At 37.0% G+C, this 19,146-nt stretch overlaps 1 protein-coding gene across 2 annotated transcripts in view; it reads right to left on the minus strand.

Moving 5' to 3' along the window:
- Positions 1-16,800, minus strand: part of LOC105249213 (insulin gene enhancer protein ISL-1) — a 31,521-nt gene extending 14,721 nt beyond the window's left edge. For both annotated transcript variants that reach the window (XM_011254516.3, XM_011254515.3), the window contains exon 1: positions 15,441-16,800. In XM_011254516.3, coding sequence (XP_011252818.1) covers positions 15,441-15,555 — 115 coding nt within the window. In that variant the 5' untranslated portion in view covers positions 15,556-16,800. The remainder of the gene's footprint in view (positions 1-15,440) is intronic.
- Positions 16,801-19,146: the final 2,346 nt, after the last annotated feature.

Here is a 19,146-nt window from a genome sequence, read left to right on the forward strand (position 1 = left end):
CGACGGCGAGGAGCGTCCGGATTCTGCGCCCTGACGCGACGCGCCGCGTCGCGTTCACGGACGGGAACTTCGCGGACTCTCGGACGCGTCGTCCCTTTTTTTTCCGCAACATTCAGGCTCTCCGAACGCGCAGGAGCTCCTTTTGCCGTCGACGCGACGGGGCTCCTTTCAGCCGAACTGGGACGGAATAGAATGAGACAGATGTACGAGTTGGAAAGAGAGGAAAAACGAGAAGTGCGAAAAGTTTTCAGTCAACAAGCCTTGATGAAGTAAAATTATTCAAATACATATATTGAGTATTGTAAGGGGAAACGCGAAGTCGCATTTATGTTTTCCAGAGAACACTTTTTCTAAGTCCTCTGCATTTTTTTCACACGCTGATACCGACCTCTCACGAGCTTTAAAGCGTCTTTGGCTATCTCATATTGCATATTGATAACAATTTCCTTATCAAACGCTTATAATACTACAGTTATTTGATATATGTATATACATATGAGATATAGACTTGTATAATTTTATTTTCTTATCAATATGTGGATTAGTAAGATGAAGAAACTATATAACTAATGATATTTAATCGTGAGAAAATGTGTAATCGGAATAACTTAGTCGACCGTTGAGAGAGACAGTTTTTTACATTCGCCGTCACGTGGATGCCTTCATCTCTAAAAATAGACACATTATATGCATATGTAATGTAATTTTCAGATATCACAATATTAATGATTAAAAAATATAAAACTATATTATACTGCTAAATAAATGTTTCTAGTAAGTTATTGCTGATAAGTGGCAGCAACTAGAAGATGTGTAAAAATGATATTAAATTTTCAAGATTTTCTGAAAAATATTTAATTCGCTTATCATTAGCCACACCATGTTTGATATAAATTATTATTATTCTGTTCCTTATTAAATGATTTATAAATAAAATAAATCATCAATTTAAATCGCCTTTAATAAATGGTTAATAAATTAACCAAAGAAAATATGATTAAAAAACTATCTATGACAGGAATAAAATTGAAGGAACTTACATGTGTGAAAACGAATTTTAAACATTAATACAATCAGTGCGATATGTAATACAATTTTCATTATGCAGCTATTAATAAACGTTTATGCTGCGTAATCTTAAAGCATCGCCTTATTTGTCATGTCACTCAACTGAATTTTCTCACCTCTACCTTCGTTGCACATCGAAAACTAACGCACTGTAATTTTATTTATCACTCGATAAGCGTAATTACGCGTTAATTATCGCTAGCCGGTGTAGACAGACATTATCATGGAAAATAGAGTCACCTTCGTTATGTCATGACATATATAAATAAGTAAAAAGAAAACTTACAAAGGAATATCTATTCGCAATTCGAAAATTAAATAAATAATATTTTGGAAATGTATAGAAATTGTTTCTCTCTTAAATAAATATGCTGCTTTTATGCAAACTAAACGTATTTAAAAAATTACAATCTCTAAACATTAGACTTTCGTCGTTTTTCTTTTATTATTCGCAAATAAATTTCTTTTAAAAAGATTTATAGCGTTTTTAATATACAGCTATAGATTATTTAAATAATTATAACTAACACACATAATTCTTATATAATTGATTGTTTTAATAATTAATGGTTGCACTAAACATTCTTGTATTAGAAAAATTAATTTTTTTATGTAACCTTTTTTATATATCTTTTGTATTTTCTTTCCTTTGCAAGTAATAAAATTAAAAAAAATAGTTCTCGGATATTTTGTATATATATATATATATATATATATATATATATATAGTAGTAGTAGTAGTAGTAGTAGTAGACTAGTGGGACTTGTATTTATATATATTGCTTGAGGATCTACTTTTGTTAAATTGATATGAAATATCCTAATCCAACTGATTTCAATTAATAAAAAACTGAAGATGTAAAGTTAATGATAAGAATCACAGAAAAACAAATATAGACTGTACGTTATTTCCAAGTTACTTATTAATAGAATCACTTATTAATAACAGATTCAGCAAGTTAATAGCGGATTTAGTAAATGAAAACCTTAATATACGAATGCATCAATTATTTTTAGATTATAAACGACCAAATACGTGTCGTTTTTCTTGCGAATTAGTTTCAGATATTTTTTAATTAGCTATAAGCGGATAAGTTTCAGAAGCATAAAATTCAAAGATAACAAAATCTTATTCTTCATCTAATTTCAAGCAGGCTTTACTTTTTCAAATTTTAATTTGAAAACTAATTAAATTCTCAAAAGTTTCATCACCTGAGTTTCATTATATCTTAGTAAAAAAATATGTAAATGGCAGAATGAAGAGAAAACAAAGATATGTGTATGAGTATGTGTATTATTATTATTCCAAAAATAATAATTATAATTTAAAATCTTGTAGAGTAAATTTTATTCGCTTACGCGAAAGCCTCCGAATATGAGAAAATAGTACAACTTCATAGTACGGTGTCATTTTGAGAATGAAATTGTCCTTCTTTATCATTATTTTTAAACATTGATAGATTAGCGCGCATTTGTGTATCCAGTTTATATATCGCACTCACATATCCAAACAGAGAGAAAGAGAGAAAAAAAATCTCCGAGTTTACGGAACGAACTCATGTGAAATGTGTATACACGCGTGTCGATGGGAGGGAGGGAATCTCGCGACCACCATGAAAATCCTCGACCCGGTGGATAAGGTCAGGGTGGGATGCGCGAGGAGAAAAAAAGAACGGAACGAGAGAAAATCGGGAAGAGATATAAGGAGGACGCGCAGGAGTCACGCCGGAGGCGAGGGCAAGGTCGGCCAGGATCAAAGGGACTCGGACGTGAGGAGGGTGTCGGCGGCATCCCATTAGCTCCCAGAGACGACAACCACCTCGTATCTCGTAGACCTCTCGGATCTGGTTAAGCGTATCCAGCGCGCCTCTGTACTCGGGATCTCCCTTTCCTCCCCCTTCCCCTCACCTCCCGAAATCATCGTAAAGATACCATCGCGTATTTGTCGCTATTTCGTTACACGTTTTTCGCTCGCGTGGGCGAGACTGATTTAATACCGCCGTGACTCGGAGTGTATTTCAGATCCAAATCTTTGTAGTTATTGGGGAAAAAATTCGCAACTTTTTGGAAAATATATAATTTCTAGAAACATAGGAATCAAGTTTTCCACGTGGTTTGCTCCGTGAGAATTTAATAATAATTCTTCTTCGTGGAGAGGCGAGAAACGTTATAAAATAATAATAATTATATAAACTAATAATTATTAGAATATTAAGAATTATATAATAATTATATAATAGTATAATAATAATTATTAAATAATTATTATAATATTAAGAATATTATTTTTTTTTGCTAATATAAAAAAATTCACACAGTTATTCCTTATTCAAACCAAATAGTAAAAGAAAATTTTTTGAAAATTTGTCCTATGATTAATTAATGTAATTGTTTTGACGTCTTCTCTTTTCTTGTTCAATAAGCTGTTGTCAGTTATTGCTCATTTCCAGATGATTACATTGAATGCATCGCGTTGACGCTAATGAGTAATAATGAGCCAGGCGACAGATTACAATTGCAATTTTCAATTCGAAGTCGCACTTGAAATGCTTCCGCGTGATATGACAGGAGCCGTGATTATTACCCAATTATGGACGATGGAAATCTTTCGGTACATTGAAGCTTAATCCCAGTTAATGTTACAATCGCATATGGCGCATTGATTATTAGTATCAACAGTCTGATATATACATATCGCATGTATTGAATTTTAATCTTATGTTTAGCTTCATACATTCGCGATACTTCTTTTAGATTTTTATTTCCCTTAGAAACGCTTGATCTATTTTATTTAGAGATTCGCTTAATATAAAGGTGATGTTAATGAACTAGACAGTTGCTCATCCGTACAAATAAGTCGTATTTGCTGCATCACGTGAAACTTTGAAGCGCGTTAATTGATGCGCATGGTTCACAAGATACGCGCTATATCCGCGTGTCAGTTTTTCTGCAATTTGTCTGGAAGAGGCTTAAAAGGTACGTTTCTCGCTAGAGTCGAGCCGCGGTATAATTTATTCAGGGATGAAATGCATAGTAGACTTGTCGATGAAGATGGAGAAAATGTGCTGCCTGGCCCTCGTCAGAATTGATCGGTAAAACTCGATCTTTCGAACACGCCGGAGGAGGATAGTCGCTGATGCTATAAGATGAGGTAGTCGTCCTCTCCCTCCTCTTCCCTCCGAGGGATAAAAGAAAATCACGAGTGCAACGATTTTTGGGACGATCGCTCGCTACCGACCTCCGAATGTGGGTGGCGGCTCGTTCCCTGTCGTTGTAGGTCATATATTTCACGGATAGGTCGCGTCTTCACCAACACCGTAATATTTCTTGTTTTTGTTTTTCACGAAGAAGGTTGTATTCAGTCGGACGCTTGCTCAACACGATACCTGTGCAACGCGAATTAACTTTAAATATAGGATTGTATCTCGAGACATTTCCCTTTTTTTATTGCCCAGATTCATTTTTGCTTTTTTAAATAATCGGACTCGGTCAGATTACATTTGTAGGCTTCTTACGATTTAATCATTATTTAATATTATTAATATTATTAATCATAATTTTATATTATTTTTAATCATTATCGTGTCGTCGTCATAAGATTCAGTGCAACACAGTTTCATTAATTAAAAAGATTCTTTAATTTGCGAATAAAGGTGATAAATAATTATTTGAACGTGATAATATTTTTGTACGCATTATTTTTCCTTCGCGAACAATACGGACAGGATTTTCCTCCACCAAAACGAAACTTGCTTTCTATTCATCTAATACAACAAGTGGCCAATAGTCACGACTTACGGTCATTTAAGCTCGTTATTTTTTCGAGCAGAGAGAGGAAAACATTTTAAAAAGAAACGTGGAGATTACAGGACAAAAAAAGGGAAAATAAGAAAAAGGAGAGAAGGATGCGGCGAAGAAATGTAAGAAGTTGAAGATGAAGAAGAGGAAGAGAGGACGGGAAAAAAGTGGAGGGTATCGGCGCGATGGTGGAAGGAGAACGAGAGAGAAGAGAAACAAGGAGATATCTCTTGGAGTAGCTTGCTACTACGAGGGAGGAGGAGGGAAGCGGCGCCGCAGCTTGTGTCGGGGATGTCTGGTTGGCAGTTCAGAGGCGCCGACCCGGTGTCTCACGGCGTTCGTTTGGTATTTCATTAACACCTCCGCTAATTATTTCCCTTTTTTTTTACCGGACGCGCGGCCAGGTCTCGCGCAGCAAAAGGAATCGGGAATGCGTCCTTATACAAGCTCGCCGGTACCGCGATGTTCTCTCTTTCTCTCTCTCTCTCGAACATATCTCGGGTCACCGAGATACCGCATGCGAATGTGTGTACGCATAGTACGTCGCACGCACATCCTCCACGCGTAAAAGCGGATACACTCGACCGAGTCTTCAAGTCAGCGGGGAAAAAGGGGCCTGTCGAGCCGAAGTGGCGTGCAAATTTGCGGGTAGCATCGTCGGTGAACGCACAAGTCGCTTCGCGATGTAGAGTTTGCACGCACAGCGTGCAAACCGGCTACATTGTCTCTTCAGGATAGATCGCATCGGTGAATAATCAAAGGATATTTTTCCTAGATAAAAATACGATTTTCACGAGCCTTAGATTCATTAAAGGATATAATTCGCGAAGAGGATAAAATCAGATAGAGGATAAAATTCAAAATAGAATTATATTCATAAGAATAAAATCAGATAGAGGATAAAATTCAAGACAGAATTGTATTTATAATTTCATGCGCATGTGTAATGAATGTATGTATCTCTCAATGTGTATTTTATATACGCTTATTATTTCTTTTTAACACACATAAAATTATAAATAAAATTCTATTTTAAATTTCATCGCGAATTATTATATCATTTATCTAAAACAAGTTTTAAGCTTCTCCTTAACTGCATATATTTGTAAATGTCTATCGATAATTTGGATTGAATCAAGTGTGTCACACCTCGAAATTTTTTCCTATTTTGAATCTCATTCTTCTCAATTTAATATCTACTTTAAGCAGTCAGATCATCCTTTTTGAAACTATAGCCTTGTCGAAAGATTTTTTTAATCCTCTAGCAATAAGGAAATTTTTATAAAATATAGAATCTTAAATTCTACATAAATCAAATCTATTAAACTCTTTTAGAATCCATAGACGTAAAACAATTGAAGTTGAAAATGGGAGCAAAATTTCGTCTCGAGGAGAAATAAATTTTATAATAAGTGGGAAAGAAAGAGAGAGAAAGAGGAGATAGAAATAGATTACGCACATTATGCGTGTGATCCGCGCAACAAAGTCTCGTTTGACTATCAGTCAACGGAATGTCGAATAGTCTTTCGACGAGTTAGAGACGAGAGATCTTTTAGAGGATTCGCGTACGCGCGGAATCTCGTCACAGCCAACATCAATGTCCAGCTGACGAGATGACAAGCGGCGCGTCGGGACGGCGCTGTGTCCTCGGCGCCGCTTCGCCGATACCCGCGGCATCTCCGAACGCGGTCGACACTAAATTTAGAGGATGTACGTTTAAATGAACGAAAGGCAGGCACAGTCCTTAGATATCCCTCTCCCTCCCGCCCCCCTTTCCACGGTTGAAATTTATGTAGGTGTTGGCCGTGGCTTTTATCAGTCCGGCCGACATTCCTGCGCGTCCACCCGGCGCCCTGGCGTCGGGATCGCTGAGCAGGTTCTAATTCGTGCGACTCTAACTCGGTCTCTTCGCATCTTCCCCTCTCGCCCCCGTCGCCCTGGATCTCCCCGGGATCTACCCCGCCAAAATGTGTGGCGTCGACAGTTTTCACGAAACAACCCAAAGTCGAAATTTTGCTTCCATCTTCGACCTCAATTTTTCCACGCTCGTGAACTCCAGTGGATTTCGATAGGTTTACTTTACATAGAAATTCAGCTACTTCAATTTACTTTGTACTTCAAACAGCCAATAAACGAATAGATTGTATGAAAATTGCTAATGAATTTTTGAGTGGAACCACGAGAGAGAACTGTCGATAATATATTCGAATGATTGCTTAAAGTTTTTGTAACGAAATTTTAAAATGTTGAAAAGATTATCTTTTTGATATTTCGAATGTTAAATGAAAATTCATGATGTCGGATATGAAAGCTCAATCGATCACAATTTGTTATCTAATTATAAGTTACAATACCAGTTTCATTGCGTCATTTGCTATACGCGTTGTTTATATTTTGCTCGCCTTTTCCACTCTTATCGGATCCAGTTTTATGTAAATGATCTCTCTTAAGGAAACAGCCAATTTCCAATTAATATCGATGTCACGATATCCAACTTTCAAAGTCTCTTATCGAAAGTCTCATTAAATAATTTAATCAAAATGTTTTCTCTCTTATCAATCGAAATCATTGCGAGAAGAAACAAAACACATAAGAGAACCGAATAGTTTCGCTCGTGAAAAATATACGCTAATAAGTTAATTAACAAGTAAAAATAATTTATCCCAACTCGTTTCCGCGAAGAGAAATCGAATTAATTATTTTATATTTAGACTGCGATAAAAGAAACTTGCCGCGATACAATTTTAAGTTCCACCTATCTTTAGTTCGCACAAATTGTAAATATCTCAAAGAATCTGTACGATTCACGATAATAAATCGTTTCTTAGCAATCTTGGATTAACGCAATAATTGTTGTTTTGATCGTTGTAATTTTTCAAAATTATACTTCTGCAAAAATAAACAAAAATATATAAAAAATCTCTTATACAATGGGAGATGCGAAAAATTCTCTGAAAAATCTCTCTTCTAACATCTCCGATGATTTATGACTATTTTACCAGACAAATTCCGTCAATTTTTCACAGCGCCTTGAAAGCTTAAACAAACAGAGATGGATGGTCCATCCGTCTTGCTCGCGGGACATACATTCTTCGCGTGACAAGTGCATGACCAAGACATGACTTTAGGCCATTTTTGCGAGACCTCTCCTTTATCTCTCTCCCTCTCCTTTCGGAAAGGAAAAATCTCTCGTCCGAGCGAGATCGGCGACGACGATAAAGGTCGAACGTACCCGTCGAACAGCGATTACGCTTTTTTATAAGCTGCCCGTGCGATAAGAACACCGGCAGCGGTCCCTCTCGTTAGAGGGGCTTAATGACGGGAAGCACAGGTCTCCGGGCGCGCGCGGCGCCGGATCCTCCGGAGTATCGTAAACCGGAGACTCTCCCGAGGGTCTGGCGCCGGGCGCCGCGATCACAAACCGACCACCAGACCCGGGCACGGCCCGGTTCGGTCTGGGCCTTCTGGACTTTCTCGTGTGGCTGCAACAATGACCAAATGGCTCGTGAATGCGGATGACCGTAGCAAGTGTACGTGTATACTTCGCGCGTGACAATCTTCGCTTCCTGTAAACGTACACCGCCGACCTGGCTTCCGACGCATCCCGCTTCTCTCCTCTCGATTTTTAATCCAATTAATCCAATCCAAAATTATTTAAATTATTTAATCCAAAATTTCGATTTTTAATTTTCATCCAAAGTATCTTTGATTCCTTAAACGCAATCGGGTCCGTCCTCTTTCGAAACTATGTAATCTGTAGTTTTGTTTAAACCTCTCTTTTAAACTTCCAAGTAAACTTCCAAGGAAGCTATTTGTTTATTACATATTTTAAGTGTAAAATGAAAGCGTAAAGGAGAGCTTTATTTATAAAGTAAAACTATTGAATTCATAAATATGAAAAAATTGAGGTTGAAAATTAAGATAAATTCAGGATGACACACGTATTTGCATCACGATTTTTTTTACCTCAATTTTTCCTCGATTCAAATATCTTTAATGATAATTTTTCAATTAGAGCGTCACTTAGATTAATCAATTTACATTATATTATTCTATTTTATATTTATCACATGTTTGTCGCGTGAACTAGAGCATTGAAGGTTTCTGAATTCAGTTCGAAAATATGCCAATTTTGGAATCATTGCTTTCGAGGAAACGTCACATATGACGACGTACGTCAAGATCCTTATCGATTAATCAATCGCGAGCGCGTGATAAGCCGCGAACGTGTCTTATCGAGTGTCTTGTTCGACGCGCGCTCTTCTATCGGCGGTGCGCCTTTGATCCGTAAAGGAATGCACTGATTTTTCGTTGTATCCCGCAAACAATCTCTCGATCGTAGATAACTCTGTGTACCGAACGATTGCGTCTCACTGACATCCAAGGGACAACTACTTCTTATATCGATACACTACAAATATAATATTTGCCGTTGTCGATTTTTTGATCCGCCGCCTTTTCAGAGATAAACGAGAATCTTTGCCAATTTCTTGTCTCTTTAAAACTACCAATAATCTCCAATGTATATATTTCTGTTTTGTACATATCGCTGATAACAAAATTCACAATAACTGTATCTTTCGAGGACGTATTAAATAAGTTTAGTAATAAATCTATCTCAACGATATCTCTGACTTGAATAATGATTTTCTGATATTTTTATATTCAGAGAGAATTGACAGATAGATTTATAACTTAAAATTATAATGATTTTTTTAGGACACAGAAAAACTGCTGAAATATAAAATTTGCGATAAAACCACTTGATAAAGAAACATGAAGTTAATCCCCCCAATATTAAAAATAATTGATTGTTTTTCATAATTCGATTGCACATTGTTTGCACAGGAATGCACTTTTTTTATTTTCATTTACTTCTATTTTCATACACTTCTAGTAAAAAAGTTATCCAAAAAAAACTTTTGGGTGCTGGGCCAATTTTACATTAATCATCCAATGTTTTCAAAAATGATTTTCAATCAATACACATAATCGATAGATCTTTGTTTGCACATTTATAGAAAATAAATTATTCAAAATTAATTATTTCCAATATTGGGGGAGCTAACTTCACGTTTGCCTGAAAAGGAATAAACCTAATATTTTCATTATAAATAGAATTAAAAAATATAATTGAGGAAACATATATGAATGAAAAATAAAAGTACTAAATATATCTATTATATAAATATGTATCTTATATATTATACATCTTCACTATAATTACAAGTCTAATCGCCAACAAGACAATTTTTTCTTCATTAAGCGACAATAATACCTGTATAAAAGAATGGCAATGTCAGGTGCAAGGATGATCCCGCATAATGATGATCCTTCCTCGACTTCTGTACGCGACGAGAAGATATAACGATCTGGATGTCAGAGAAAGAGAGAAGGAGAGAGAAAGAACTAACGTCGAGAGACACTGATATATGTCTACGCGCTTCGATAGGAAAGGCCCCGCATCTAATTCAATTGCAGGCCGCCGTTCCGCAAACACTCATGATAATTCAATCAAGCCTACCCTATGACGTTATATCCACTTTCCGCCGCCCCTGCAAGGCCTAAACCCCCGGTGCGTATGATGGCACCGCGCGGAGGGTGGAGACGGCTCGTAATCTCCGTACGAGAACATCTGCACTCTAATCGGCTGATGATTTCCACCGAAGCCCGGTCGTTCCCCGCTTCTTGCGCGCACACGCGTCGTCTCTCCTCTCACGCGGACGAAATAAATCGTTCGTTGCTACGAGCGTCGGAGCAAACAATCAGGATTAGCGAAAAACTTGGCACGGATCCTTATTTTACGATTGACAACAACTAGCAGCTAGCTTGTTCGACGGACATCGAAAGTCGTTTCGAGAGACCAATGTTCGATCAATTTTATTTAAATTTCTCAAAATATTGGATTAAATTTATTAGGAATTAATTCTTACATCTGTCTCTCCTTAAATCGAATCAATATTCGTCTGAAAATCTTATTACGATGATTCATTATATTTTTCATTCGTTTTATTAAACATAAAATTTTTTTCGCGCCCTAAAAAAAAATTTATCATTTTCTCAAAAATATCAAAAATATATTTTTTGAAAAAATCTATTTTCGAAACTGTTTATTATGCTTTTCAATTATCTTAATGTCTTAAATAAAAATTTTTCGATCTTTACATCTTTGAAACTTGAAATTAACTTTTAATGACACGATGTATTAATAGATTTTAAATCACACAACAGCACTTTTATATATTTTTGCGACCAGTTATACTAATGAACTTTATATCGTTTCATGACGCGTATGTCAACGAAAAGTTGCCAATTAAACAAAGCGTCGTGGCATGTCGCTAATTACCCGTATTTGCTCTAATTACCGCGCGTGCATAGGTGAACACGTGCAGGCGCATGGCCATAGAAAAAATACGGAGGAAAAAAATGAACAATTAAATATATTTAATGTGTCGACGTCATCGGGACAGAGTCGTATACGTCAAGCTCACCGAAGAATCCCAGCGTTAATGTCGCGGTCGTTTTCGAGGCACGGAATGCTGATATCGCGAATAATTCTAACGTTTCAGGGTCTAATCATGCAAATGCATGAGCCGTTAATTAAAAACCGCATTTTGCGGGACGCGAGCGGAACGCTTCTTCTTTTTTTCCTCCTCCCTTTGAAATTGTATATACATATCGATACGACGATCGTAAACAGCGAACAAAGTTGCAACGTGATTCTCGACGAAGTCGCACGCTAATTGGAAAAGTTGAAAAAGTAGTCGACGCGATTATACAATATTACGTGCTTTTATATCAAGAAAATTGTAATGATGCAAGGATACGGATTGTTAATACTTTCTGATACGGAATATTCTGTTTCCACCGCATCGAATTTTAATGACTCGAATATTTCGACGAATTTAAACTCTTGGAAAAATTGAAGAAGGATGATAGTTTCTAATTTTCTTGATAAGGTATTTTAAATCTCGTGCAATTTATAATTAACGTGCAATTTATAATTAAATAAAAATAAATATGTAATATTAAATATTGAAAATAAAAAAATATTAAATAAAAAATTAATCAATTGTAAAAGTTAATAAATATACATCTTTTTTAATTAAATATTGATATTAATATATAATAATATACATATATGCATTTTTATGTAATTTTCTTCTTTTCTGAAAGAAAATTATATTGTTATTTTGATAAATAACATAGTTACTCAAATGTAGCAAAAAAATAATTCCAATTTTTTAAAAAAGATGGAATAATTTTATCTTTCATATTTTGATTATTGCAAGTAATCACTATTAAAACATGAAAAGTACATGAATCAAATTGACTAAATTTATTTTTGATTAATTTTGGATCACATTTGGATCATAATCTCAACAGTGGAAATAATTGAATTCTTAAAATTCCGCCTAAAAATTATATTTCAAGATACTTTAAATAGTTATTAAAATTTTGAATATTCTTACCCGATTATTAATTCCAATTAAGCTTATTCAACACAAAAGATCGGCTATTCTTTACACAATTTTAAAGTCCGATTATAATCACATCATATAATTAGAGTGTAATATCTAATAAGATAAATTTTAGATTAAATTTCGCGGAAGATTATTATTTAATTGTGACTTCGTCAAACATTTAAGACATTTGAATTAATAATTTATGTCGAAAGGGTATATTCGCAACATTAAGAATGTAAAAGCCAATCATTTCACATCTACACCTTTCCCCCCTCTTCCCTTTTTTCCGCTACAAAATCACTCGCATTGAGATTAAATCGCAGACTCACATTACCGCGATCTTGCAATTCCATGAATTTAATTATTCTTTGTTCTCATATACGGCAACCGGTAATTTAATTATTCATTCGTCTCATCGAACATTATCAAATTAATCGCGAGTGTAAATTAAAGACCGCGATCCCATCATGATGCACGCGCTAAACAATGCAAATGTACGCGCATTCGTCATTCTTACTCGCGAATAATATAGCGTCGCAATAATTACGAATGATAAATACAGTAGATATTAATGTCGCCCCATGATAATTACGATCTCATCGGCTCGCTCGCGCGCGCGCGAAAAACACGTGTTAAACGCAATACTGTAACATTTAATTACAGAAAATCATCGGCGAATCGTTTCGCATCGTTGAATATTCCATGTATCCGATTATGAAAATGCGATAACTCGAATTAATAATAAATGAGTTCGCGAGCGTCGACCGTCGAGGAGGCTTGTCGACTTTTGCATCGAGCGCAAAATACCGCAATGTAGCCAGAACAGAGACGCGTCCAAAGATTATAATGTAATACATATATAATTTTACGTCCAGTAAGAGATAATTACGAAATAATATATTGATAAAGTTAGAATTGTGCTGCCATTTTTTTATGTAAACCTTGTAAAGAAATATATGTATTTTTTTCGAATGATTTTTATACAAATAAATTAAACTATATGATTAGTGCTCTGATATTAAAATTAAAAAACTTATAAAGAACAAAATTGATTTCTTAATAGCTTAGGATATTTGGGTATAATGTTCATTAATATTGAGGAGAGAAAATAGAACTATTGGACTTTAGATATAACTATAGCATTTCTGTATTAGAAATGGCAATTGAAATAAAAAGTCTGTTGCTTTTACTGCAACAAAATGTCATGGCAATTTGCATCCCAGATTAACATTATCATTTTCTGTGCACGCGATTTTAACGTGATATATTAATGTTTAATGTGATATATGTTGATAAAAGTTTCGTCGAATCAACGATACGATCAAGAAATACTGACATAATGCCAGAAATTATTTAGGTTAGTTTTTTGTTACAACATTTCTGTAATTGATTTCTTAGAGAACATGAAAGTAATTTATGCATCGATCGCGTATTTTTTTCTATAAACATGTTACAAGTTTCGCTGCCGCTCTGTTTCGCTGATTTATGATCAATATTATTACATTACATACATATTATTACGAAATAACACATTTTCCGCAATAAAAAGATAGCGTTTCAAAGTTTATAAATTCGTTTAATTAATTCTAAATTATTTGAAGAAATATCCGCGATATCGTTGCAACGAATTTAAATACATACGACAAGATTTTCTTCACTTCCGACGATTAGACACCTAGCATACGATATCTGAGTAATTACAAAGTGAATAATATCATAAAATAATATAATTTTATGATTTATTTGAGTTTTATCTTAAGATACACTTGATATTTAATCTTCCTTCGGATATAAAATTCCTCTTATACACAAATTTTATGATAATAGTTTTTTCTTTTTTACTATCAACAGCTCTTTTATTCCTGCGATTATAAGATTTGCAATTTAACAGATAATTATAAAGATGTTGCTTGTTATTATTGAAACTCAAAATTTATTCGCACATTCCTATGATAATTATATACAATACATACATCTAAACATTTAGAGACATCAAAAGATTTGAAAAAATAAAAACTGGAGTATAAACGATGATCAATTTATTTTGGCTAGAATAGAAAATTGTGAAAACATTTGGCTTTTATTTTTCTCAATGTAAGCACAATTTAAAGTTGATCGAGATTGATTTCTCTTCACCGTTAATTCTATTAATTATTTCAACGCCATAAGCCAGAATACAATATTATAGAGTTTACACGGAAAAATAATTCGAATTCGATTTTTATTGACAGTAATGCGTCGATATAGATTTACAGATGCATCATATATTACTTAATGTACCTGTCCTTTGATTTCACTCTGCGGCAAAGTGTAGTAGCGAATACGAGAAGATAATTATTTAAACAATCTAATTACGCGACGTGCGAGTAATGAAGTGGCAATGAAATTCATTATCGGGCGGACGGATTTTTAAGCAATGATTTAATCAGCGACGATGTAATGAATCGCAAATCACCGTTAATTAATGGAAAATCATAGTTCGTCTTTAAATAAAAAATTGGTTTTGATGGATCAAAAATTAGCCGCAATATGTAGAATCAACTAAAATTGTGATGAAGGGATAAAAATATAAGTGACAGCGGGAAAAATCTTTTTTATTTCAGCTACTCTTATTTTTAATAGATAAAGTCTTTGTTTGAAAAATAATGACTCAATTATATATTCTATCAGAAATACCTCTAGTGAGCGGGAAAAAAAGATTTTTATCGCAATATATCGCATGTATGAGAGAGAGAAAATTTCGTAAATTGAACGGTCGATGAAGAATAAAATATACTTCACAATCAAATTCTAGTTTTTATACCTGGATAATTTGAGTGAAAATTATATCGTGAAATATAAATCTATTTGAGTCTTATTCTGAAAATATATTTTATATATCATTCTTTTTATTAGAATTATAAATAACGTGGCGATGGAAACACATGTGCGTGTTTATTCATAAAATATTTATGTGTATATAAATATTCATACACATACACATACACAGATAGGGTTACAAGCTAAAAACCCTGCACCGTGAAAAAGTGATTTCTTCGGATCGTTGCGAGGTTTTCTTCATCGATCGCGCGGATATCCGTAAAAGAGAAGGGAAATCGAGGTACTTACTCTGCGTGGGATCGGTGGGCTCGTCCTGTATGTTGACCGGTGAGATTTTCAGTGATCTCGGAGGGCCCTGGAAGCCGATGGGCCCGGGCCCCCCGGCTGCGCCCACCCGCTGCATTACGCCGGCACCCCCTATTTCCGCAGCTCTGCCACTCCTGCGCACGTCGCGCGACGGTTTTCGAGCAATCTTGAAGCCTTTCGTGCCGGCCGTACCCTTTAAATACCCTTTAAATTCGCGAAACTTTGACGGCGTTCACCCCCTTTCCGCCCCCTCGTATCCCTCTTTTCGAAACGCTACAGAATCCACCGAGGATCAAGTCGCTTCGGATGCGGGAAATACGTAAACAATAGAGGTTTGTCTTGGTTGATCTCAAAAGTTGAAGTCTCACGCGAATGGAAAACTCTTTGGGGAAATTATTTAGATTTAAGGCGTATCGATACCTAATAAATATCGCGGGATTCACATTGTTAGCTCGTTGAAGGTGGATTTTATACAAGTTTTAACGAATGCCGGGCACAAAATGAAACGTTCCAGGGTTTGCGGCTTCTGACGGATCTCCAACCCGGTTCAACTCTCTGGCACTTTCGCCACTGATAATCGTTCACTCTCGATTCACACTCCGACACTCCCGTGATTCTTTCCTGGATATTGTCGAGTGAATCCTCCGCACTCTGTCTTCTCGAATTATCACGCGGCTTTCCTCTCTCTCTTTCTCTCTCTTTCTCTCTTTCGCGATACCACACCCGGCTTATCTCGCAAGTTTTAGCGAGCGGTTTCTCGCGATTGCCAGACGAGAACGTGATCGATACGATATACGATCAACGTGCCACGCAGAACTTTGACGATATTCCTGATGCTTGGCGGCTGATTCCTTTCGCTCTCGTCAAAACGGCTGGCTCCGAAATTCGTCAACCGGTCCATTCGCACGAGTCCGAAATCGCGACACTGAACCGCGATTACGTTCCTATCACTCACTAGAGGCAAAGAGAATTCACTGTCGAGATCCACGAGACACGAATGTTTCGCACGTCAACAGATAGCGCCAAGGGCAAGCAAAAGAAACAACTATTCCGGTAGAAAACGGACGAGAAAGGTGGAAAGATCGCGGAAGAGAGGAAGTCAGGGCCGAGGGGAGAGAGGTCGGTTTACGGAAAGAGAGAAAGAAAGGGGAAGGCACCGGGAGGAAGGGAGAGAGTCGGAGAGAGAGAGAGAGAAAAAGAGAGAAAGACAGGGAGAGAGAGAGAGAGAGAGAGAGAAAGAGAGAGAGGAGGAGGAGGAGAGACCCACGAAGAGGTTGCACGAAACTACCCCGACGAGACTGACGACGCAGGGCCCCGGGAGCCACTGACTGCCAGTTAGGTGTCTCGCTATAGTCTGCTCGAGAAGCCCGACCCAACCTAACCGTAGAGACCGTCCGACTCTCCCCTTCCACCGTCCCTTCTCGCTCGCTCTCGCCTGTGTCTACGCCGCCGCCACCGCTTTCTCCCTTCCCGCTTCCTGACAATCATCCCCTCTCTCGCTCGCCCCGACTCGAGCCCCAATCTCCCTTCCATCTTCGGGCGTCCACGTCGCGCGCGCGTCCTATCGAACGCGAGAGAGCGACGCGCGAGCGCGATCGGATTCGTCGTCGCGATCGGAGTCGACGCCGTCCAGCATCCACGCCCCCGCAACCCCCGGCGAGCCGGCAACAAAATGGCCGACCGCGCGCGCATCTAATCGATTCGCGTGTGCCTATCCTCCGTCTCTCTCGGTCTCTCCTCTCCTCCGCGACTTCGCGTATCCTTCCACTTCTACGCTCTCCTCCTACCGCGAAGCCCGTGCGTTCTCTTTCTCTTCCTCTCTTCGCATCTCTCCTGCGCTTTCCTTCCTCCTCTCTCTCCGCTATCACCCTTCTCCGGGTACCTCCGGTCGCCCTTCGTCGTTCCTTTGTCTCGAATCACTCCTTCTTCCTCTCTCCTTTGCTACCGATACGTCGTCGCGTTCCACCGTTCGTCTTCGCCGACGTATTTTTCATTGTCTTTCTCTCTCTCTCTTTTCTCTCCGGCGCTTTATCGGTCCTCAGGTTCCTATATGGGCCTCGCTCTTCCATCTTCCTCTCTTTCTCTTTCTCTTTGTTAATCCGTCTCGCTGCCGTGATGCTACCCGCGATGTCGGCTGAGTGGTAACCAAACGGCCGGTATCTATGTCGTTTCTGTGGCACGCTACGTCCCGTGTCTGCTCGACTTTAGCTCACTGATATTCCTCTCGCCTGTTTGCTTTTCGGCTACTTCGCGTCGATTTGCGATCTCGCAAATTCTAATATTCGCGGCAGCATCCGATGCTTCCCGCGGCGCAAATTTTACGCTGCGCAAAATTACTTTATACCTGATGCCTGATTTTACGCTCGTACTCGAGCGTCGCGATAAATTAGGGAGAAAAGTATTTATGCAAAACCTTCGGGCAAGTTCGTTGAATAATTTCAGAGACAGAACGCGATGTCGTGTGGAATAACAGGGAGCGAATAAAGTACAAGGTTAAGTAATTAGCCGCGAAACGTTTTATACATTAACACGGACAAGTCGTCAAAGATTCAACATCAATTTTTCAACAGTTAGAGAGATACGTTGCGATCGTCACGGGTAATTTAATTGTAATAGCGGCCGGTATTCGCGCGACGCGCAATTTTGCAAATTTGACAGACATCCGAGTTGAAATTTTGCTTTTATTTTTACCCTCAATTTTCTCACATTTGTGGATCGTTGGGAATTTCGACTTTAATTTTTATAAGAAATTTAACTACGTACTTTGTACCTTAAATAGGCAATAAATGGTAAAAATTTACCACTTATTCAAGATTTTAAAAGAAGAGCTTTCGGCAAAATTACAAGTTAAACAGATCAGAAAAACAAGTAGTCTAACTGCTTAAAATATTTGATGTTAAATTGAAAATTGAGATGAAAAGTTGGAGAAAAATTTCGATTCGGACATGTTGATATTTATTTCCGCTTATTTTTCGCGAAATGAAAAAACTCCGCGGTTTAAAATTATCTTAATGTTTACTCGATTGTTTCCCCTCAATTCTCGCCATTGTCCTGGGTATTTCGTTTAAAGAAATATTCACGAAAACACTTTGTGTCTCCCATGGTGCGGCGAAGCACTCTCTTCCTGCCGCTGCTCGAGGTATCGATTAGGTCGATTTCTGCGCAATGTCCGACAGAGATTAGAAATATCGCGCATCGAAAAGTTCGATTCGGAGATACCGTCGAGTAAAATGAAGGTATAACGTAGCCTTTTAATTTAGATGTGCTCTTAGTAGATAGAATTTAGAATTGAGCTAGAAATGTGAAAGGGTTCGACGTAGGAGTGGAGAGAATCTAGAAGCTCCAAAAGACTTCCTCCATTAATCTCGGAAGTCTTCCGATTTCGATAAAAGGCGAGGGAGTAATTTATACGTAATTTATAAGTAATTTTTACGAAATTAAAAGAGAAAGAGAAACGAGAGAATGATGACAAATGGATGAGAAGGAGATGAATATTTTAAAAACATAATTATTTTTAAGTGAAGAATAAAATGTATTTTAATCACAATGCGCTTTATTTGAACGAAAAAATTATAAAATAGCTTACGTACCATATTGTATTATTAAAAACAATGTATTACAGATAACAGAAACGCTCGTAAGCTAAAAATAATGGTTATTAACAATAAAATATTTATACGAAATAAAA

The sequence above is a fragment of the Camponotus floridanus genome, unplaced genomic scaffold (assembly GCF_003227725.1).
Source record: "Camponotus floridanus strain SB8 unplaced genomic scaffold, Cflo_v7.5 scaffold24, whole genome shotgun sequence".
In the NCBI taxonomy this organism is placed as follows: Eukaryota; Metazoa; Arthropoda; class Insecta; order Hymenoptera; family Formicidae; genus Camponotus; species Camponotus floridanus.